At 42.3% G+C, this 21,340-nt stretch overlaps 1 protein-coding gene across 1 annotated transcript in view; it reads right to left on the bottom strand.

Annotated features, from left to right (window-relative positions):
• Positions 1–19,193, bottom strand: part of LOC147880085 (uncharacterized) — a 77,049-nt gene extending 57,856 nt beyond the window's left edge. The window contains exons 1-4 of the mRNA XM_087371754.1: positions 18,351–19,193; positions 17,386–17,473; positions 15,511–15,625; positions 9,539–9,648 (exon numbers count right to left, since the gene is read on the bottom strand). Coding sequence (XP_087227880.1) covers positions 9,539–9,648; positions 15,511–15,625; positions 17,386–17,473; positions 18,351–19,070 — 1,033 coding nt within the window. The 5' untranslated portion in view covers positions 19,071–19,193. The remainder of the gene's footprint in view (positions 1–9,538; positions 9,649–15,510; positions 15,626–17,385; positions 17,474–18,350) is intronic.
• Positions 19,194–21,340: the final 2,147 nt, after the last annotated feature.

Raw genomic sequence — 21,340 nt, 5'->3', positions numbered from 1 at the left:
TGACTATGCAAGTCTAAGTTTGACCTTGGACAGTCAAAGTTTGACTGATAGTTTGACCAAGATTTATTTTCAGTCTGCTATGCTCATTTTTCTAGCATCTACTTGGTCATTTCTTGCTTAGACATCTTGCATTTCAAGATTGTTACTCTTTGAAAAGATTACCTTTTATTGCTCATATATCATCTGTAAGAAAGAAGACACTACCCAATACTTGGGTTAGAGCCTCTCATGGCTTGCTTATGCCAAATATGTGAAAAGCCAAAACATCAAGCAATGTCTTGTTATGCTACAAAGGATGAAAATGTCAACCTGACTTCCTTGTTGAAGATTGCCAAAACAATGGTTGCCAAAAAAGGAAGCAAATACAGAGATCTACCCTCTCATGGCACTTTTATTTGACTCCAAGTACAAGAAAAAGATGAAGGTCAGACACCTAAGATATGCTTCTCTACACAACTATGGAGATGACAAGATAATTGTTATCTTGAAGGATATGACTTTCAAATCCACTTATTCTATCATAGTACCATCTTATAAGGCACTAGACACTGCCCATGTGGTAAGACCTTGCCTTGACATGGATATTTTGCCTCCACAAGATGAGGCATCCCATGAAGATTATGCATTTTAAATCATCTCTATGTATGCTCCAGATCTCTCTTTTTATGTCAAGGTACTCAGCCTGGATAGTCCTCCAAAATGAATGAAAATAAACTATTGTGCTGTGTGTGTTTTGTAAACACCTCTGGTCACCTTATGATGTAGGCCATGTGTATGTTTTTTTGTTCCATGGTACCTCCTACAGACATTGTGTGCATGTACATGTAGGGGAGATAACCATTGGAAGGTCTGTTTGTATCCCTTTCTGTTTACCTTACACCCAAGGGAACCCTTGCTAGCATGAGAACCTAGCCATAGATTTATCCTTGACCACCATGAGATGGCATGAGAAACTATGAGACTAGATGTATCCTTGACATAGCCTGAGGCATTTCCTTGAGGGGGGGTTTGTTGGGATATCTCAAGGTGTATGCCTCAGGCACACCTTATGTTTCTATGTGTGAGTGCTAGAGGCACAGTTAGGTGCCCACAAGCACAGTTAGGTGGTGGAAAAGCCACATAGGATGATTGAGTGAATCTAGGAGCAGATTGAGGAGATGATTGTGGAGCTTTGAGGTCATCAGTGATGTCAGTGACCTTGTATGAGGTGCCCACTTAAGGACCTCTTTCTTCTTCATTCTATAAGCAAGTATTCTGAGTTTGTGTCCACTCTACTCTTTCCTTTCAGTGTTCCAACAATTCTCTCTCGCGGTTGGAATTTGGATCTCTTAGAAGGGGTACTCAACTCTTCATCCCCAAAGTTTAAAGTCCGCGTAGTCCCTAATCCTGTCATAATGGACTGTTCAATCATATTGCTAAGCTAGAAAATCAGCTTATCAACCAGAGTCTCCTCTCTTCCTCTTGCACTTGGATTATAATCCATGTGTGCTCAGTTTCGAGTTGAAGGCGTAAACTCATCACCTTGTTCTTGGCTGGTCTCATTTCTTCTTTCACTACAAAAGGAGAACTCCCTATCAAGAGGTTCTTGAAGGAGAGACTGCAGTTGCCCCTAGGACCTAGACACGTGTGCACACATCTTTATTACTAATCATTGGCCAATGTTACATAGTTTTGCGGTACTCTTTACACCGCTTGATCGATCATAAATACAAACATATAGCTGCACCATCAAATTAGCGCCTAACAATAATAAGGTTCTAATGACTATTAATTAACTAAATAATCATTTCTCTTGTCATGACATTGCAAGTCCACATTCTAGACAAAGCATCGGCAACCACATTTTCTTTCCCCTTCCTGTACTCAATGTCAAAATCGTAAGACTGGACTGCAATCAACCAAAAATCTGCTTCATGGATAAATTGCGCTGCGTAAGGAAGTACTTGAGTGCCCTATGATCCGTCTTAACCTTAATCCTACTACCGTACGGGTAGTGGTGCCATTTCTCAAAAGCATGTAATATGGCCAGCATTTCCTGATCATAAATATGATAGTCCAATTCCTTGGCTGTAAATTTCTGCTCTCGAAAGCTATAACTCCATGTTCCTGTCTCAGAACAGCCCCCAGTCCTTTGCCACTTGCATCCATCTCTACAGTGAAAGGACGTGCCAAGGCACACTAATATAGGTGCATTACTCAAGGCATGTTTGAGGTCCTCAAAACTGACTTGTGCTTCTCCTGACCATTTGAAAGCATCCTTTTTTAACAAGTCAGTGAGAGGAGCTGCCCTCTTGGCAAAATGCTTAATAAATCTCCTATACAAAGAAGTCAGACCCAAAAAGCCTCGGAGTTGGGTGGGATTTTGCGGCTATGGCCAGTCCCTATTTTACCTTGGCTGGATCCACCCGAATTCCATCCTTGCTCACAATGTGGCCAAGATATTCAACCTCTTCTACCATGAAAGTGCATTTGCTGGCTTTAGCATAAAGCTGATGCAATCTCACGATTTCCAAAACTTGTTTTTGACATGTCTGATATGTTCCTGCTTGTCCTTGCTGTAAATGAGGATGTAAAGAAGAGGCTGCAAAATCTTTTTCATGAGTGCTTTGAAAGTAGCCGATGCATTGGTCAATCCAAAAGGCATAACTTTGAACTCATATAAACTTCTTTATGTGCGAAAGGTTGTCTTGTGCTCATCTCCTTCTCTCATTCTGATTTGATGGTAGCCTGACCTCAAATCAATCTTAGTGAAAAATCGAGCACCCTTGAGTTCATCCAATAGGTCATCTATCCTAGGGATCGGACACATGTTCTTGATAGTAGCCTTATTCAAGTCTCTGTAGTCAATGCACATGCGGTATGAAGCATCTTTCCTCTGTACCAGGAGCACTGAGGAGCACTGGGGATGCAAAAGGAGAAGTGCTATGAGAGATAAATTTCTTCTCAAGCAATTCTCGCACCTGTGTGGCCACTTCTTCTCGTTCTGCTTTCGAGAGACGGTACGGAGTCTTATTAATTGGCTTGCTACCAGGCTCAAGCACTATGGCATGATCAACATCTCTTCGTGGAGGCAACTATTAAGGCATATCAGCAAACACATCTGTAAATTCTGAGAGCAACTTCTGCATATCACAATCCTCAACATGGGAAATGCTACCCTCCTGAGAAACTAACACATTCAGTGCATAGATGGCACACTCCCTCTTGAGTTCTCTGGCCAACTGCTTCGCTGAAATGACCTGCAATTTAGGGGTTGCAATACCATGCAATGTTATAGATCCTCCCCTGCGAACAAAGCTGAGTGACAAAGCATTTAAGTCCATGGTGATTTTGCCCAAGGATTTCAGCCAAACACAGCCTAGGACAACATCGATTGGGCCCATATCCAATGCCAAGAGATCCCCAACAAAATCAAAATCCTCAGAGAGCTTGATCCTTGCATCTTGGCAACAAAATTTACTGACCAAATGCTGTCCATTTGCCACCTCTACTCTCAGCCCATGGTCAATCTCAATAGCAATCAGTTCCACCTTCTATAAGGTCTTAGAATTGATAAAACTATGAGTGCTACCGCTGTCCACAAGCATGTGAACAGTCCTGCCATTTATTTGCCCTTTCAATCTCATAGTTTCAGCACTTTTAGCCATCAAGGCATGAAAAGAGATGGCATAAATTGTTTTCTGCGCATTCCAATAGATCTCCTCCTCGTCCACAGAAGCATTTCCATTTGCATCCTCTCGTGCAAGAAAAGACATAGCAACCTGATGCTCCACAAGAAAAGACGTAGGTCTACGAACTCACATGCCACGAGTGGGCTGAATGTCCAGTGATGACATAACATGAATATCATGACCAATTGCCCCACCCAGATCAAAAGGGAAATCAATCCCCTTATGGATCCATTGTCAGAAGCCTCATCCGCATCATGTGATCCTGATGTCTCATCATGAGAGGCATCGAATCAATCTGTGGCATCAACCAAATCCTCATCATCAGAGATTTCAACACTTGCAAACATCCCGATGCTCAGGGGTCCATTTCTCCCCACACTTAAAGCATAAGTTTGTCTTTTTTCTGCTGTCCATTATGGCCCTGCTATACTGCTTAATTTCTGATTTTTCATTTCCAGCACTAGGCTTAGTCCCTGGCTTGGCATCATATGGCATGTATGGCCTAGCATAGGCCACTTAACTACCTGAAACAGTAGGAAACCTTGGAAAGGGCACTCCTGCAATTTTTTTATCATGCCAATCAGTCACCTTAGGCGTCTTCTCAGCCTCATTTGCATTCCCATATGTGCTGCCCGCTGTCATCTTATACTTGCTGGCATATTTGGGCTCAAATACCTCTGCCAATTGGGCTGCACGCTCAATTGTTTGAGGATAATGTGCCTTCACATCTGCAGCGAGAGGACTCAATCCCTGGATGAAACACAGCAACTTCCCTCTCTCAGATACGTCCTGTACAAACAAGGAAAGTCTCCAAAAATGTTGCAAGTACTCTTGGACAGTACCGGTCTGCAATAATGCATAGAATTCAGCCAGATATTGCTCCAATATGAGCAGGGATACAAATGTGGTGATCATCAACTCCTTGAACTCTTTCCATGTGGCTCGCCTCTGAGGCGAGTCCCTCATACAACGCCACCAAGTATGTGCATAGTCCTGCATGTGCATACCCACAAAGATTATGCGATCCTCATCTTGCTTTGGGTAGAAGCTGAAATAATCTTCCAACTTCGTAAGCCACTCCTCCAGCTCATTGGGTGTGCGAGTGTCTCCTTTGAACTTATGCACTGTGAGTTTGTCCTTGATATCCTTGGCTCCATAATTCTTGTGTGTGTAGCCTCCAGAAGTGCAAGCATCCTCACGCTTGAGGTTCACATAATCGGAGAAGGACATCTCAAGTTTAATGGCCTCAGGTAGGGCCTTATATGAATGCAAAGAATCTGCCCAACATGTCATCAAAAGTGGCTTGCTGCCTACCACGAACCCCCTCTTGCGTAGTAGCTGCTACCATCTGATGCACTGGCTGCGTCTGGCTATATGTGCTCGCTGATGGAGCGATAGGTGCATGAACCCCTGGCTGGGTCTCTCTGCCAAATGCATCTCTCTGAAATGATGGCATACCAAAGGGCTGAGAAGAGGACTGACCTCTCTCCCAAGGGTGTGGGCTGCCATATAAACCCAAGCCGGCTCCACGTATACTCGCTCGTGCGGTGAAAGGAGCACTAACCGGATGCATATACCTAGATGAATCCGAGAACATTCCCAAACTCATCCTTTAAAAACACAACATAGTGCAATTTCAATCTCATGATAGTCACTCACAAGGTTGAAAACCATAAACTCCATCATGCATAGCAGGGACTAGCTACTATGACATCCCCACTGACGTCATCAGCGCCCAACAGTGGGTGTAGACCATAGTATAAAAATATGCTCTCACACATACAAATCCACACACCCACACATACTCGAGCATCCATTTATACAAAGTCTTCGTACTGAGTTTCTGTCAGCACTCCGGAGGTGAAGGGCAGACTCAGCCATGACGAAGGCTAGCACTAAAGGAGAAGGCTAATCAAAAGGTAGTCCAAAATCTCTTTAATCAAGCTACAACTGCTTGTGAAGTCTAAACGTTTTCATTTTAGTCTCTCCCCAACGAGCATCTAAATCTAAATCTAGCTGATAGGGCAACGCACCATTTAAGATAGAAAGAATTATCACAATACCAGCAGGCCGCAACTTGGACGAAAACTTCATAAGGTGAAATTTGCACGTCCGCTAATACGGCAGAAGCATATACCTAGATGAATCCGAGAACATTCCCAAACTCATCCTTTAAAAACACAACATAGTGCAGTTTCAATCTCATGATAGTCACTCACAAGGTTGAAAACCATAAACTCCATCATACATAGCAGGGACTAGCTACTAACCGGATGCACACCAATAGGTCGGCTCAAAAGAGACGGCTCCGCCTGCATAGATGTAGAAAACTGTGAGCCAAAAGATGGCCTGACATCCTACAAGAAGGTGCTCTGTGGCACAGAAAATGCATTATCTAAGTCTAGATAATCCCCATGCTGGGGTACATGCAATGGTCTAGAAGACTGATGCTCATAGGCACGGCGGGCATCTGCCATAAAACCCCTACGTGGAGCAGACAAATCATCTTGACTGTCTAGGTGGTCCCCTTGCTAGGGTATGGGCTGCTTACCCTTATCCTGCATAGCAATGGCAGATGTGACATGCTGTCCCATATGGGCAAGAGCAATATTCTGCATAGCCACGGCTGTGGTAAGCCGCTGGAAAACTCCTATCCTATCTAGCGGAAAGCACCCTGGGGCATAGAGGAGAGGGCATCCAAAAACTGTGTCTGCGCTGCTTGCGCTTCTCAGGATGCAGGAGTTGGAGGCTGAGTGGAAGGAACCTCTCTACCACCATTGGATGCAGCCACTGTGACAGGCACTTGCTAATATTGAGCATCCTCATCATTGTCATACAATATATCACGAGGGACACGCTTCGGTGGCATGGTGACTGGCCCTGGAGAGAGGAGCTCGAATGTAGGCAAGGAGAAATGGATAGCAAATCCATGCGTAATAGATAGTGTGTGGAAACACGTAAAAGGTCGATGGAGAGGCTCGGGAGAAAGGCCGTCGAAGAAGCTGTGAAACGAGGCCCGAATGAGCCAAAATAGGGCTGTAGAAGCCCCTAAAAGAGACTGGAAAATTCTGAGTTTTTCCTTCTTTTTTTCGAGGGGGGGGGGGGGCTAGGTCACCTAGGACAGTTAGTCCACTGACCTAAAGACCTCTAGGACAGTTAGAAAAGGTAGTTAGTCTAACCTAACCTAGCCATGACTTAATCTCACCCTAGTTAAGTTGATCTAACCTAACCCCAACTAGCTAACTTGACCCAAATTAACTAAGCCTAACCAAACCTAAACTACATCCTAACTACTAACCTAACCAACCAAACTAACCCATGTTAGACTAACCTAGGAAACAAACCTTGTAGGCTAAGGTTTGAAGGGCGGAAATGGGAAGCGGCGAGGGCATCGCGTAGGGCAACGCACGGGCGACGGCGAGGCAACGTTGCACGGGCGTTAGCACGTAGTAGACGACGGCCAAGGGATCAATTGGCTCGACGGGCTGGCGGGCGTAGCAAAAGAGTAGCTGTGAACGAAAGGAGCTGCCATGAGATGACCCGCGACGGGCTGGCGGGTTGGTGTGGCCTGGCATGGCGTGGCCTCACAGTCACGTATGGGCTGCGATTGCAAGCGGGTTTTGCTACAATAGATGACGGGTAGGCAGCTCCGAGGCACAGGGCAGGTAGCGCACAGATCGAGGCAGAGGGCGGGTACCGCACAGGTCGTCAACAGACAAATCAATTGGCTGAGCAGCCTTAGTGGCGATGGAACAATTGAACGATACGGCACGTTCAGATTTGAAGCTTCATCTCTTTGTGCTCATGGACGAAAATGTTGTTGACAATTGGACGAAGCTACACGCGATGGTGGCTGTGTGTCGATCGTCCGGTCTCTGAACAGATAGAATCAGTGTAGCCCTTGACCCTCCCTGTGGAACTCTAACATAAATGGGAAAATGAAGAAAGGAAACAAAATCAAAGGTGCCAGGATTTTCGCTTTGATATCAACGCAATGAAAGGGGATATTAGGGCCGAATTGGTGAAGGCCAGAGATGGCACGAGAGGGTGAAGAGGAGGGGAGAAAAAGAGGAAGGGGTAGAGGGAGAGGAAAAGAGAGTGGTAGAGTGAGGGGAAGAGAGAGATAGAGAGGGATTGGGAGAGAGAGTAGGCAGCACATAGGAGGAAGGAGGAGGGAGTAGACAGGATTAGATGTCACAGCAAAAGGTGCTACAATATGTGGTGGATGGAGACTTATATAGTCCCTCCACATGTCTCACCTAAAATCCCCCTAAAGGGCCTCTAAATTAGCCCATTTTCCCCCTTCATTACAAATTGTTGGCACTTTCTAAGCATCAGCCTGTAGGCTGCACTTGCAAGGACACATCTAGCTGTATGCTAGCCAGCCACCTGGAAGCTGCTAAATCTCACGCCCTCTTCAATTAAAAGAGACCTAACCCTTCCGCTCTACTTCTTTTTCTGCTATTTCTGCTAAAGAGCTCCAAAGTTACCCCTAAACTACTCACTGCTAGCAGCCCTTACTAGAGGCTATGTTTCAAATTCCGAAGATATAACGACTACAACGAAGGACCGTACAGAATTTCTTTATTACTTTTCCTATAGTGTATCCCTTTCTAAGAAGTAATAGGATTAAATCAGATGTTTGAGTCAATGTAAGACATTCATATGATATTCAACTTAGCGTACTCAGGGTGGTTGTCGTTCATCGTCGATATCAACTTCTAAACCCAAAGAAGATTGAGTAATGCTAAGATCGAATACCAATTTGTGGAAATCTCTGGTTAAGTGTGCTCAAAATTAGGATGGGTGACCTCCTGAGAACAAAGGGGAGGTATGGCAACACCCATCATTCCAAAAGCAAACACAAACTCCACCAAGTTGTGGCATGAGCAGTTTGGGCATGGGCATCTTAACATGGATGCATCAAGTGAGATGCAGAAGGATGGAATGGTTGAATTCCTAGCTGTGCCATCCATACGCTAGCAAAAATTGTGCTTTGGTTAGCAACCACTTGGTTCTCAAAGATTCCAATCATCATCCCACCCACCATTATGGGAGATAGTGCTAATAAGATACTCCTAAGGAATCAAAGAATAAGATATTTATATCCCTTTAATATATCTGCATGTATCATGCTAAGCATTTTTACTGCATGAACAGAGTTTTCTCCATTCAAAGGGCCCATCTGTATTTTTCAGAGCCAGATCCTCACAGCCAACAGTTATACCCTGACAGGTATGCAGGTCAAATAAATAAATGCATCATTGCGCTGTTTTATCAACCTACAAATCTCTTTCAATAGGAAGCAAGCAATGTGGCAGCTCAAACAATGTATTGTGAGCTAAAATAAGGGAAGAATTAACCATGGCATTCAAGTGAAAAGAAGAGCATGATATTTGGTCTCAGATTACTACATATTTATTGTCACTATGCCATGGTAGCAACAACACAAGGAAACTATGCTAGTCAAAGAGGTTCTCCTAACAGTCTGAAGGAGGCACTGGCCTGATATCTAGAGCATCAGATATAATTTAATGGATGTGATAAAGCTTAATGAATCTAAAGAGACACTGAGGCAATAACAATTCTCATGAATCTAAAGAGACAGAAACCTTTAAAAGTTTGTACACCCTTGGTTTATTGCATTGAATGATTGATAGTATGCTTCATCAGTCACTTACCAAACCATTGAAGCATTAGCTTATTCAGCATCATTTCCAAAATCAGTGTTCAAAACGAGATCAAAAATTGTTACCTTTGCTATGAGGTAGAGTGTCCAATTTCAAGTTTCTGATCAAATGCAATACTGGTTTTCAAAAAGTATGCAAGAATTTTCCCAACATGTCAGTCCCATTAGAAAGCAATACCTGTTGCTTTTTGCCGTTTTAGTGTCCTCCATTTCTCCTTGATATTAGCACGGCCTCTACCCAATAAAGCCGATATTTTTCGCCAATTGTGGCCGTACTGTTCCTGCAACCTTCCCAATGCATAATTTATGTTTGTCACAGCACTGTCATGTTCAGCAAATGATACAAAGAAAAAAATCAACGATTTTCTCAGTTATTAATTATTCCTATTGCATTCAAAGATTATTTAAGAAGGGGAGATCCTGCCTCTCTGTGAAGGATCAGACCAGGCACGCACGCCAATCTGAGCTCCCAGCGATTCCAGGCCCATATTAGATCTTTCCAGGATCAGTAGCTCAGAGAATAGTGCTTTCATGTAATTTACATCAAGGAATAGGCTCTTTTTCAGAAACCAAAACTGGTAGTGTGGCAGAGTGTAACATCATGTCCAATCAATTCTACTCTCAACAGGCATGCTACATTGCAAACCTACTCGTTGGTTTTTATGCCATCATTCGTCAACAGTTTTTTTTTTGGGGGTGTATCTGCGGTGAAGTTGGGGCCTAGCTAGGGCACACACACCCGCCTCAACCACCAAGCTAGAACCCCGTTGGCGTTCGTCAGCAGCTTTGGGCGTAAGCCTTGGCAATGATGGAGGACATACAAAGTCAATGAGTCGAATTCGAGAACTTGTGGTGTATAGAGAATTATAGGTAGTATGGTCCCTAGGATTTTTGACCTATTGATAACTTAGACATTGTTGCACTCTAAGCACCCACTATAGTCTAGAGTGCTAGCACATATTAAGATTACCTTAAGGAAAATTGGGTGGAATCTGACCCTCAGTTCGGGGTGACTTACACATGAAGAGCAGACTCAGCCATGATGCTAGCACTAGAGAATAAGGCTCCTCCCTGCTATTCGTTCTTCATATGAACCTCCGCCCTAACAATGGCTGGTACAGCAGTTCAAGCATTGCTCACTGGTATAAAAAGGCTGTTATTGTTAGAATTATTGCCATATTCTAGGCAGTGACCAATGTAATGTCAATAAGTGGGTTAGGGACACTTTTCCCTCATAAGAGGTTTTTCCCCCTAACCACAGTTAGGATCCCTAACTACAGTTAGTGGTTAGGATAAGGTTTTGTCACTTAGACAAAACTCATCTTTGTCTGTTGTTTCTATCTTTCTACCAGACATTTTGCATTGCTCTCACTCAGTTCAACTCTCTTGCTTCCTTCATTTGGTATCAGAGCAAGCTTTGTTCCAACTCCGTGCTGTCCGCATTTGCCATCAGTCGTACAAATCTGCCCGTACCAACAGGGTCGTACAAATACCAACAGCACCGTACAAACCGTACAGTCTATTTGCGCCGTACAGTTCTGCACCCATCCATACATTTTGTCGTCGTACAATCGTACATTGATTCTACAACTCCTATACCTGTCCATGCGCACGCTGTGTAGCCGTACGTGTCCTCGTCCGTACTCTTTTTGTCAAGCCATACCAACCTTCCGTTCAAGTAGCGTCGCACAACAGATGACGTACAACAGCTGTACTGTTACCTACCGTACCAGACATACCTGCACTCAAAGTATGATCACCTCACCAAGCTTCAGGACTTGAGAGAGCAATTGTTGAATATAGATGAGATTATTCCTAATTCAGAGATGATAACTACTACTCTGAATTCTCTTCCTAAGTCATATCTCGGATTTTACATCTCGCTGAATTTGTCATTGAGGGGGATGGCAACCCTCTCACTTTTCACGAGATGATAGGACTTCTGTTGCAAGAAGAGCAAACCACGAAGAACATGACTTGTGAACATGCCATGCTTTCAAAATTCAAGCCCAAAGGAAACGGGCAGCATAAGCAGCATGCAAATCAGTCTACACATCAGCATAAAGCTGATTCTCGACAGCCTTCTCACAAGGTTAAGAGTGATGCAGAGAAGCCCCAAAAAAAATGGCATTTGTCATTATTGCAAGAAGCCAGGTCACTACATAGGAGAATGCAAGAAAAGAATTGCCAAGGAAAAGAAAAAGGATTCAAGCATCGCTGTCTCAGATTCAGCTCCTCATGCACATGATGGTGATGATGCTTCAGCCAACTTAGTGGAAGAAGACTATGCCTTTTTGACTTGCATTTCTGATTTTCAGGTGGCTGCTCCGGATACTACAGCCACATCACTCTTATGCTTTTCTGACTTGCAGTTATGACCTTTCTAAGGATGCATGCACTTTCAATGTCAATGAGACATTAAATAATTAGTATTTGGATAGTGGTGCCACCAAACATATCACTTCCAGGAAGTGTTTGTTTGATTCTCTACATCCATCACCCGCTGGAAAAAGGGTATCTTGTGCAAATAATTCTTCTTATTCAGTTCGTGGTATTGGTGAGATTGTGCTTACAGCCACAGATGGCACAAATTTCAGAATTCATGATGTGCTTTATCTGCCTGGAATCAAGAAAATTTTGCTTTCAGTGTCCTCTCTCAATAAAAGAGGATTTCAGGTTGTCTTTGCGGATTGCAAGTGTGCAGTTCGAGACAGAGAAGATGATTATGCCTTGAGACTATCTGACACATTGTTTCATGGTCTTTCATGCACTTGCAGTTTCTGCTCACACTGTTGCTATGCAGAATGCAGAGTTATGGCATGCCAAATATGGGCATATGAGTTATGGCAGCTCGATGGCACTTCAGAAACATGCTATGGTTGATGCTTTGCCTCCCTTAGAGTCACCTCCCCCTCATGCTCTAAAGGGTGCATACTTGGGAAGATGCACAAGTTTCCCTTCAAAAAGGATGGTGCAATAAGAGCTGTTCAAAGATTACGGCTCATTCATAGTGATGTCTGCGGTCCCATGAGGACTCCTGCATTGGGTGGTTATCTGTATTATGTCACATTTACTGATGACTACCCAAACTACACTTGGGTCTATGGTTTAAAGAAAAAATCAGATGTGTTTAGGCATTTTCAACACTTTGTGGCAAAGGTTGAGAATGAAATAGGACTCAAAGTGCAGAGACTACGCACAGATAGAGGGGGGGAGTATATGTCTCATGAATTTGAGGCTTATTTGAATGAGAAAGGCATCATACATCAACTTACAGTGAGGCTGACCCCTCAGCAAAATGGCAAAGCTGAGTAGAAGAATCAAACTCTTATGGAGATGGATAGATGTATGCTCACGAGCAAAAAGTTACATCATAGGTTTTGGCTTGAGGGTCTCATGTGTTCCAACTATGTTTTGAATCGAGCTCCCACTAAGGCTTTGAAGAGAAAGACTCCCTATGAAGTTTGGCATGGGAGAAAGCCTTCAGTGGAACATTTCCGTGTCTTTGGATGTGTTGCATATGCCCATGTACCTGTTGAGTTTTGACATAAGCTGTCAGACAAGATACTTAAATGCATATTTGTTGGGTATAGTGCAGAGAGCAAAGGTTACTGTCTCTACAATCCTGCAACACGCAAGATTTTTGTCAGCAGACATGTAATCTTCTCAGAAAATTCAGCACGTACACATGCTGAATTTAATATGCCAGCTTCTTCCACATCAGATGATGTTTTTGAGGGATAACTACCCATTGCTTTGGGTCCCACATCTGAAATCCCTACTGAAAATCAGCATTTACAGCAAGCTCCTCCTTTTCCACATGCCCCAATTCAGCCACCGGCTGATTTAGTTCCTCCACAGGCAGTGGAAGATGCTGTCAGGCAAGAGATTACAGAAATACATGGCAGAACTTGTAGTGCGGCAAGACACGAAGGGGGGGGCTCATTATGTTGAATCAGCTTTTGCAGGTACTCTTCTTGATGAGGAAGAGGCCAAAGACAATGTGCATTGGATGAATGCCATGCAAGATGAGTTGCAGTCTATTGATAAACATTAGATCTGGAATCTTGTGGATTTGCCACCAGGTAAGAATGCCATAGGTACTACATGGGTTTTCAAAGTCAAAAGAAGGCTAGATGGGTCCATTGACAGGTACAAGGCACGGCTGGTTGCAAAAGGCTATGCTCAGAAGAAGGGCATAGATTATGAGGAGACATTTGCTCCTACTTCCAAGATGACCACTATCAAATCAGTTATTGCTATAACTGCACATTTTGATTGGAATGTTCATCAGTTGGACATAAAAACAACTTTTCTCAAAGGAGACTTGTTGGAAGAGGTTTATGTCAAGCAACCTCCTGAAGTTCACAAGCTAAATAAAGCTTTGTACAGGCTGAAACAAGCCCCACGTGCATGGTACTCCAAAATTGATGCCTCAAGGGGCTTCATAACAGTCCAACTGAAAGTACCCTCTACATCAAGAAGGATGGGAGGGATATTTTAGTCATCATTCTTTATGTAGATGACATGCTGCTCACAGGGTCAAATGAAGAAAAAATTGTAGATTTCAAGGCTGAATTGAAAGCTGAATTTGACATGACAGATTTGGGCATGTTAAATTTCTATTTGGGGATCCAGTTCACTCCCATGGAGCCAAGGCTGAAGCTAACTATGTATGATGCAGGTGAATCAATAGATGCCACACTCTACAGCCATGCTGTACGATGCCTCACTTATTTGTGCAATACACGGCCCAATATTCAGTTTCCAATATCACAAGTGAACATATATATGCACAGCCCAAACAGCACATTGGCAGGCTGTAAAACACATCTTCCATTGCTTGCAAGGCACAAAGTCTTATGGCTTGATGTTTCCCAAGGGGGGTGACTTGCAGATGCATGCTTACAGTGACTCAAATTGGGCTAGAGACTATGATACTAGGCAGTCCACAAGTGGCAATTGTTTCTTTATAGAACATGCTTGCATTTCTTGGTTGAGCAAGAAACAAGCTACTGTGGCTACCTCCTCGTGTGAAGCTGAGTACAGGGCAGCTTTCACCGCAACAATTGTGTGTGTTTGGCTGCGCCGTTTATTTGTTGATCTTCATTTCTCATTGGAGGGTCCTTCTCCCATTCTCACTGATACTCAAATTGCTTTAAGCACATTGAGGCTCAGTATCAATATGTCAAAGAGAAGTTGCATGTAGGGGAGATCAGTGATCTATGTGTCAACACATGACAATGTTGCAGACATCTTCACCAAAGCACTTCCACGTAAGAAGTTTGAGGGATTTCGCAGTGCCTTGAACTTATCTCCTTTTGGTGATTGATCATTTCCTTGTACATCATCACATTGGCACTGCGGGGGGGTGTTAGAATTATTGTCATATTCTAGGCAATGACCAATGTAATGTCAATAAGTGGGTTAGGAGCACTTTTCCCTCATTAGAGGTTTTTCCCCCTAACCACTGTTAGGATCCCTAACTACAGTTAATGGTTAGGATGAGGTTTTGTCACTTAAACAAAACCTCATCTATGTATGCTGTTTCTTCTATCTGATTTCATCAGACGTTTTGAATTGCTCTCACTCTGTTCAGCTCTCTTGCTTCCTTCAAGTATTCCCTCCTAAGAATATTCTGAAGTGCTTGTTCTCCTGTTCTTATGTAGAAAGTTAATGCCCTGTTGGTATTTATTCATTTTCTTTGGTAGTGAACAAAAATATATGTTCTGTGGCAGCAACAGTCTCTGCTAACATACTAGATAAATCTTCCTCTCTCAAAATAAATGCTTGTCAATAATGTCCCTTTGGAGCCAATCCCAGCCGATTCATTTCAAAGACCAATAAAATAATCCTTTCAAACTGGAGTTCTGCAGTGAATAAAAATATGTTTGCACATGTATTAACTAGTCCTTTTTGGCGGAATGAATTTTCTTTGCTACCACATTTCTGACCTCTCTAGACTACCCCTCTTTAATAGACTTCTAGGTTTGAGAAAATGCGTGTCACAAATGTCATCTTTACATATCTGACAAAATTAAAACAACAGAACATAAAACCAAAGCATCTGCATTTTACAGACAGATATGTTATTGATGAATGTAGCAGGTCATTTATACAGTACAAAGGTTCACAATTCTAGGTTACCACCTCCTAAGGGCCCCACTTTCCTCGTTTGACCAACGTCCTAAGTGTGTGCCTTCTTCTAACAAGACATGAGCACGACGGAAGATAGCCTTTTGTGGCCGGTGGGGCAAGCATCTTCCTGTAAACATATATGAATAGATAAGAATAACATCTCAAACTTATCTAGCAGCATCGAAGTTGTGAAACTTATAAACCATCATACAACTAGACCTTACATGGTTAATGCTTCCTTACCCTCAAACTTTCAAAATAGCAATGTAACATCACATGCTTCAAAATTATTAAGTAGATGAATAAGTTACAAAAAAGCGATCTCAAAATGGAGGAACTATATCTACAAAACCGCCCCTAATATTCTGTTCCTGGCAGCAACATTACAAACTAGGTTTATAGCTGACCTTGTTTGCTACATGCAAAACACAATTAGATTCGTATTTGTACCCATGATTAGACATCCAAAGAATCTAGCATTAATTAAAGAGTCTTGATCAGCCAAGAACAGTACTGTCTCGAAGAGAAGGGTACAATACCCCAACTTGTACTCTATGCACAATTGGATTAAAGCTGTGCATACAATAATAGGGCATTCAAGGCAAAAATTGAAACATTACAAAACAGAGACAACTTTCATGCATGCATATATACATATATGTAAGATATGTCAACATGTAATTTTATGGTGTAGAATTTGATTAAAGCTGCCAGGCATACAAGAATAGGGCATTCAAAGCAAAAATTGAAACGTTATAAAAGAGAGAACTTTCATGCATGCATACACTTCTATATGTAAGATGTGTCAGCACATTATTTATGATATCTGGAAGTATTTATTTACTTATTTATGTATTTATGAAAGAATCCAGACGTTATATGCATAAACTGCTGACAGGACCAGCCAAAGGCTGAACTGAGACATGAACCACTTGTGGATCCCACTGAAAATTCTGATTTCTCAGCTCCAGCACCAATAAAAAAGGGCAGCAGCCCTTCAAATGCATCTGATGAACCTGATTTTTATCAAAAGCAGTAAGGGGCAAATCTGATTTCAGTAAAAATGGCATCTCTACTGGAAAAGACCACCTTGCTAACAGGATTGTAGAGTCTATAGTCCTTGCTCTAAATACTATAGCCCACCAATATGCACTTCTCACTCTTATCATCAACCTTACTTCTCAATTCCTTAGGAACATGTGCATAAGCTACACATCCAAATGTATGGAAATAACCCACATCAGGTTTTCTCTCATACCAAGCCTGATACGGTTTCAACACTAATGCTTTGGCGGGCTATTCAAAACATGATTAGAGCACATAATCACTTCCATCCAGAACTTTTGCAGCAGTCCTTTGACCTCTGATAACAAAGCTGGAAATGAAGCAAGAGTTCAAGGGAGCACGAAGCTGAAGGAAGCAGAAATAAGACTGCAGCAACAAGAATGGAGTACAACTCTAGGGTAGCCATAGAGACAAATAACTAGGATGGACCCTAAGTAGGATCAAAAAATGTGTGGTGTGACTAACTCACCCACAAACCCCACCTTCTAACTCCACCTAGCCCCTTAACATTGGCCATTGCCTTAAAGAAATCCTACTCTAGTGATCTTATATATACATGTATCAGCATGTTGAGCCATTGCCACATCTCCATAAGATGAAGGCGAAACTCAGCCATCACAGATGCCAAATAGAGCAGAGCTATGAAAATGCAGCTTCTACAATCAAATCAAACCATAACCATTGTGGAGACACATTTTACTTTTAATATGAACAAAAAGCAAAATTTCAGTAAACACAGGCCTACACATGTAGCAATACAAGACTTATGAAAGAGTTCAGATTAAACCATTGGGGAAATTTTTACGGAATTAAGTGAATTACTTATATCTTTCCAACAATGTCGAGCTTCTCCGTGCTTGCGACAGTTTAGAATAATGCCAAGACCCTCCATTTGATTCCACCCTCGCTCCTGCACAACCCAAAATATTGTGAACGAAAACTTTCTGCTGGAGACTATGCTTTCCACCAAAGCCTCAAATCAACATAACATGCATGCATAGCACGTCCATAAAATAAAAATTGAAGGGCATTACATACTTAGCTAGCATGCATGCATACCCTAGACTAGTTAAGACAAAACACGATACGTACACAATTTTCTAGGGAGATGCTAGGTACACCGGGTTCTCTTTAACATGATCATCTCAAGAGATTGCCTTCACATAACCTGGATTGCAGTTCTTTATTTTCATGATCCTTCATAGCTTCAAAACTGAAAAAGCTTATCCAGTTGGTTTTTTTGTTTCTTTTCATTGTATAGCTGACTGCTTATTTTTATTTTATTCTATGCATGTGATGTATTGTCCATCTGACCTTGGATTCTTCAAACTGCAATTTTGGGGTGCTCCATGTGGCAAATGTTCATGCAAAATTCTAGGGCTTCCGTTCAAAGTTTACAACTCTAGGGCTCTTTCGACTCAAAAATTTGCTATTCAGATCTCTTAGAGATGCAGTGACCCTTCAAGCGATAGCAACTTTGTAGATGTCTCTTCTCGATGATCTTCCCCAATAAATACTCTGTTTTGCAACTTCAATTGCTCTCATTTCGATTATCTTCTCTGATAAATGCTTTGCAGATGTCTCTTCTCGATGATCTTCCCTGATAAATACTTTGTTTTGCAACTCGAGTTGCTCTCTAGTAGCATTTATTCTTGCTATGGTAGTCTATAGGAGTGAGTTGAACGTGTACTCTTTGTTACTGTTACAAAAAGGCATACAACGAGAAGAGCAAGAAAGATAGCCAAGGATTGAAAAACAAACTCAATAACAATGCGCATCCGAGTTACCTTGATGTAGTTCTGAATTGCGTCCTGGAGAATTTCGTCCTCTTCTTTTGTGAATCGCTTTCCCCAAACGTAGTTTTCACAATCATCAAATGTATCAGCATCAACTTCGTTGATACAAAGAGTTTCCCGGTCCTGGTCAGGAAAAGAAACGGTTTTCTTCATTTTCTGCCCGTGACCAGAATCACTGGACCGCTCAACGCTGCTGTCGCCTTCGTTGATAGAACGGGTTTCCCGTCTGTTTCCGTCCAGGCCATCGTCCTGGTCACAAAAAGAGACTCGTTTCTTCTTTTTCTCTTTCGCTTGCCCATGACTACCCTCCCTGAACCTCCCATCGCCGAAATTCATCGCCCCGGATTCCACTTGTTCAGTTTTTAATGTCACCCCTCGTTGTTTCTCTTCAACCCTCTCAATCACTTGCTCGCCGGGTCCTTCGCAAACCACCTTCGGTATCTTTTTCCTCCTTTTAGCAATCTTGGGTTTTGTGGCGGATTCGACTAGCAAATAATCTTGCGAAACATCAGGAAGTTCGTGCTGGTGGTGCAGAGTCTTTTGCAGCTCAGTCTCCGTTTTGCTAACAAAGGCTTTCAACTTGATCTTCTTCGATACTGTCTGGTTTGACAACTCATGCTCGTGAGGAAACGAAAAATCGAAAGAGTTCCTCTGAGGCTGAAGCTCGTGATCTACCACGAAATCTCGAGCCTGTCGTTTGTGTTTATGCATCTCGAGGTGAGGCGATCTGGAGCTGAGATGCGCACTGAGAATGTAAGATTTGCTTAATTTTGGTGAGTTCTTGAGTGTGGGCAGAATCGAGGATGAGATTGAAGGTGTAGTAGTGAATTTAGAATTCAGTGCTACCAATTTCTACTTGTAATTTTTTGGCCTTAGCATCACATATTTATTTTCTTTCAATGAATAATTCGTTATTTGGAATGTGGCGGTCACTTCCATGTTTGCCTATCGTTGCGCATGCGTCTTCACGGAGTTGATTGTGCTTTTAGTATTTGCATAATCCATGGAGGTGCTTCCAAGCACGTTCCTGGTCAAGAACATCCACTCCTTTAGTTGGTGATGCATGCCGTCCTTGCTTTCTTGTGTTTGGTTCATCTTAATTCGGCTTGTCTTTCATTTTTATCCTTACACCATGCAGGTGAGCGTGAGGAATATGAGGCCTTGTTCGACAGTTCTTTGTCCTTTGTATATGATATGGATTTTCCTGTTTAATGACCAAATCAATACATGTCGATAACTGCGTACGCGTATTACTCCTCTTCCATCTCTGGTTTCGCATATTTAAACACTCTGTTTGGAGGAGAAACGTATTCTCAATCTCTTGTTCGTTTCTGCATTGAGAATACTTAATCTGCCTACTGAATATATGGACACAGATAGTGGTGCCTTTGTTAAAGGTATTTCTCTTCTCTTTGAACGTCTTTGTTTACTTATCGATCTTCTTGAGTTTTCTAATCGAGTTCGTTTTGGCAGGTCTTGCCAAAGTATGTCCTGAGATTATCGATTCGCCTGTCTCTCCAACTTCAAATAAAGTTATCGCTGTGTAAGAAATGGACGAACCTGTGAAAGAAACCAATGTTGTTGATGGTGAGAACAAGATTTCGTACCGTCTTTGTCGTCTACTTTTGTAGTTTGAAGTTGTTCTAATAAACGAGTCGAGTCATTCGCAATTGTAGTTGCTGCATGTCTGTTGTCGAGCCAATCGCAATTGTAGTCCTTGGGTCATTGTTTTCTTGGATGTAGCCATTTTTGGTGAGGTTCAGGGACTTTTCTGTATATAGGTATCTTGCATGATCCATAACTTATGCATTGCTCAACGGAATTTGGCAAACTTTGTCTTTAAGTTGTAGTACACATTCCAAACTTGAACTTGAGAGCAAAAAATTATGGAGTAAGAATTTGGAACAAGACCGTTAAAGCATTACAAGTGCTATGTTGCATGTGAAGCATGCATTCTAAAGACTATAGGATATAGCAATTTATTCAAAAACATCAAAATTTTGTTCTATACATACATGCAACCAAGTAATCATTCAAAAGTACACTACGTGAGCTCCAAGGACACACCTAAATGAGAACATTACGCATGGGTTAACGGGCTCCAATGTTGTACTAAAGTGATGTAAACCCATTTGAGAGCACACTCCATAACTTTTTTTTTATTTGTTGAAAACCAAAACAGATTGCAAATTTGGAATCCAACCTAGTGGGACTATTGGATTGTGATCTTTAAATTTTGATAGTTGTTGGTATTGGTATCTAGATTCACCCTAAAATGGAAGAAGTTTGAAAAGTGCAATTTGTGCATGTGAAAAGATATTTTAATAAATCCAATACTATTTACAATTTTGAATTGTTTATTTTTACATGCACTTGCTTGCTATATGGCTCATAAGCATGCCAAAGGTCATTGCATTTAATAATACACAACATCAAACCCGATAGTGTGTCCTTTGGCCTATTTGTGTTTTGAAGCATTTTAGGCCATATTGCATTTGTTTGGGATATCCAATTCTGCTGACATGTATCGCCAGAGGGGGGAAAACCAGCGGCTAAATTTTTGCTACTCCTATGAATTTTGAATTTTCACACCTCCAGCCCATCAAATCTTGGAAAATTAAGTACGTGCAACCTGCCCCCACCCCGCAAACGCCCTGCAACCTGCACACACTTCGATGTGACCTTGCGCAGACTTTGGTTTGCCATTGTCTTCTTTCAGGTAAGTTGACTTCTATTATTTGCTTGCCTTACCAGCTACGTTCTCTGGGTCTATTCCGATCATGGCTATGGCGTCAATGGCAACATGCAGCTTGCTGTGGCTTGCAAGAGAAGCAAATAGAGATTGTGAGACGGGAAAGCTGAAAAGCCAGGTCAAAGCACAAGGAATAGAGTATCGGTCGAGGAAAGCGCTGGCACGGTATCGAATTGGCAACGGAAGACACTTTTGCAACATCTGCGAAGGGAGAAACAAGAAGAAGAAA

Source organism: Dipteris shenzhenensis, chromosome 33 (genome assembly GCF_047967505.1).
Source record: "Dipteris shenzhenensis isolate YYH24624 ecotype China chromosome 33, Dip_SZ_1.0, whole genome shotgun sequence".
NCBI classification, from domain to species: domain Eukaryota; kingdom Viridiplantae; phylum Streptophyta; class Polypodiopsida; order Gleicheniales; family Dipteridaceae; genus Dipteris; species Dipteris shenzhenensis.
This window is presented reverse-complemented; position numbering and strand designations above follow the sequence as displayed.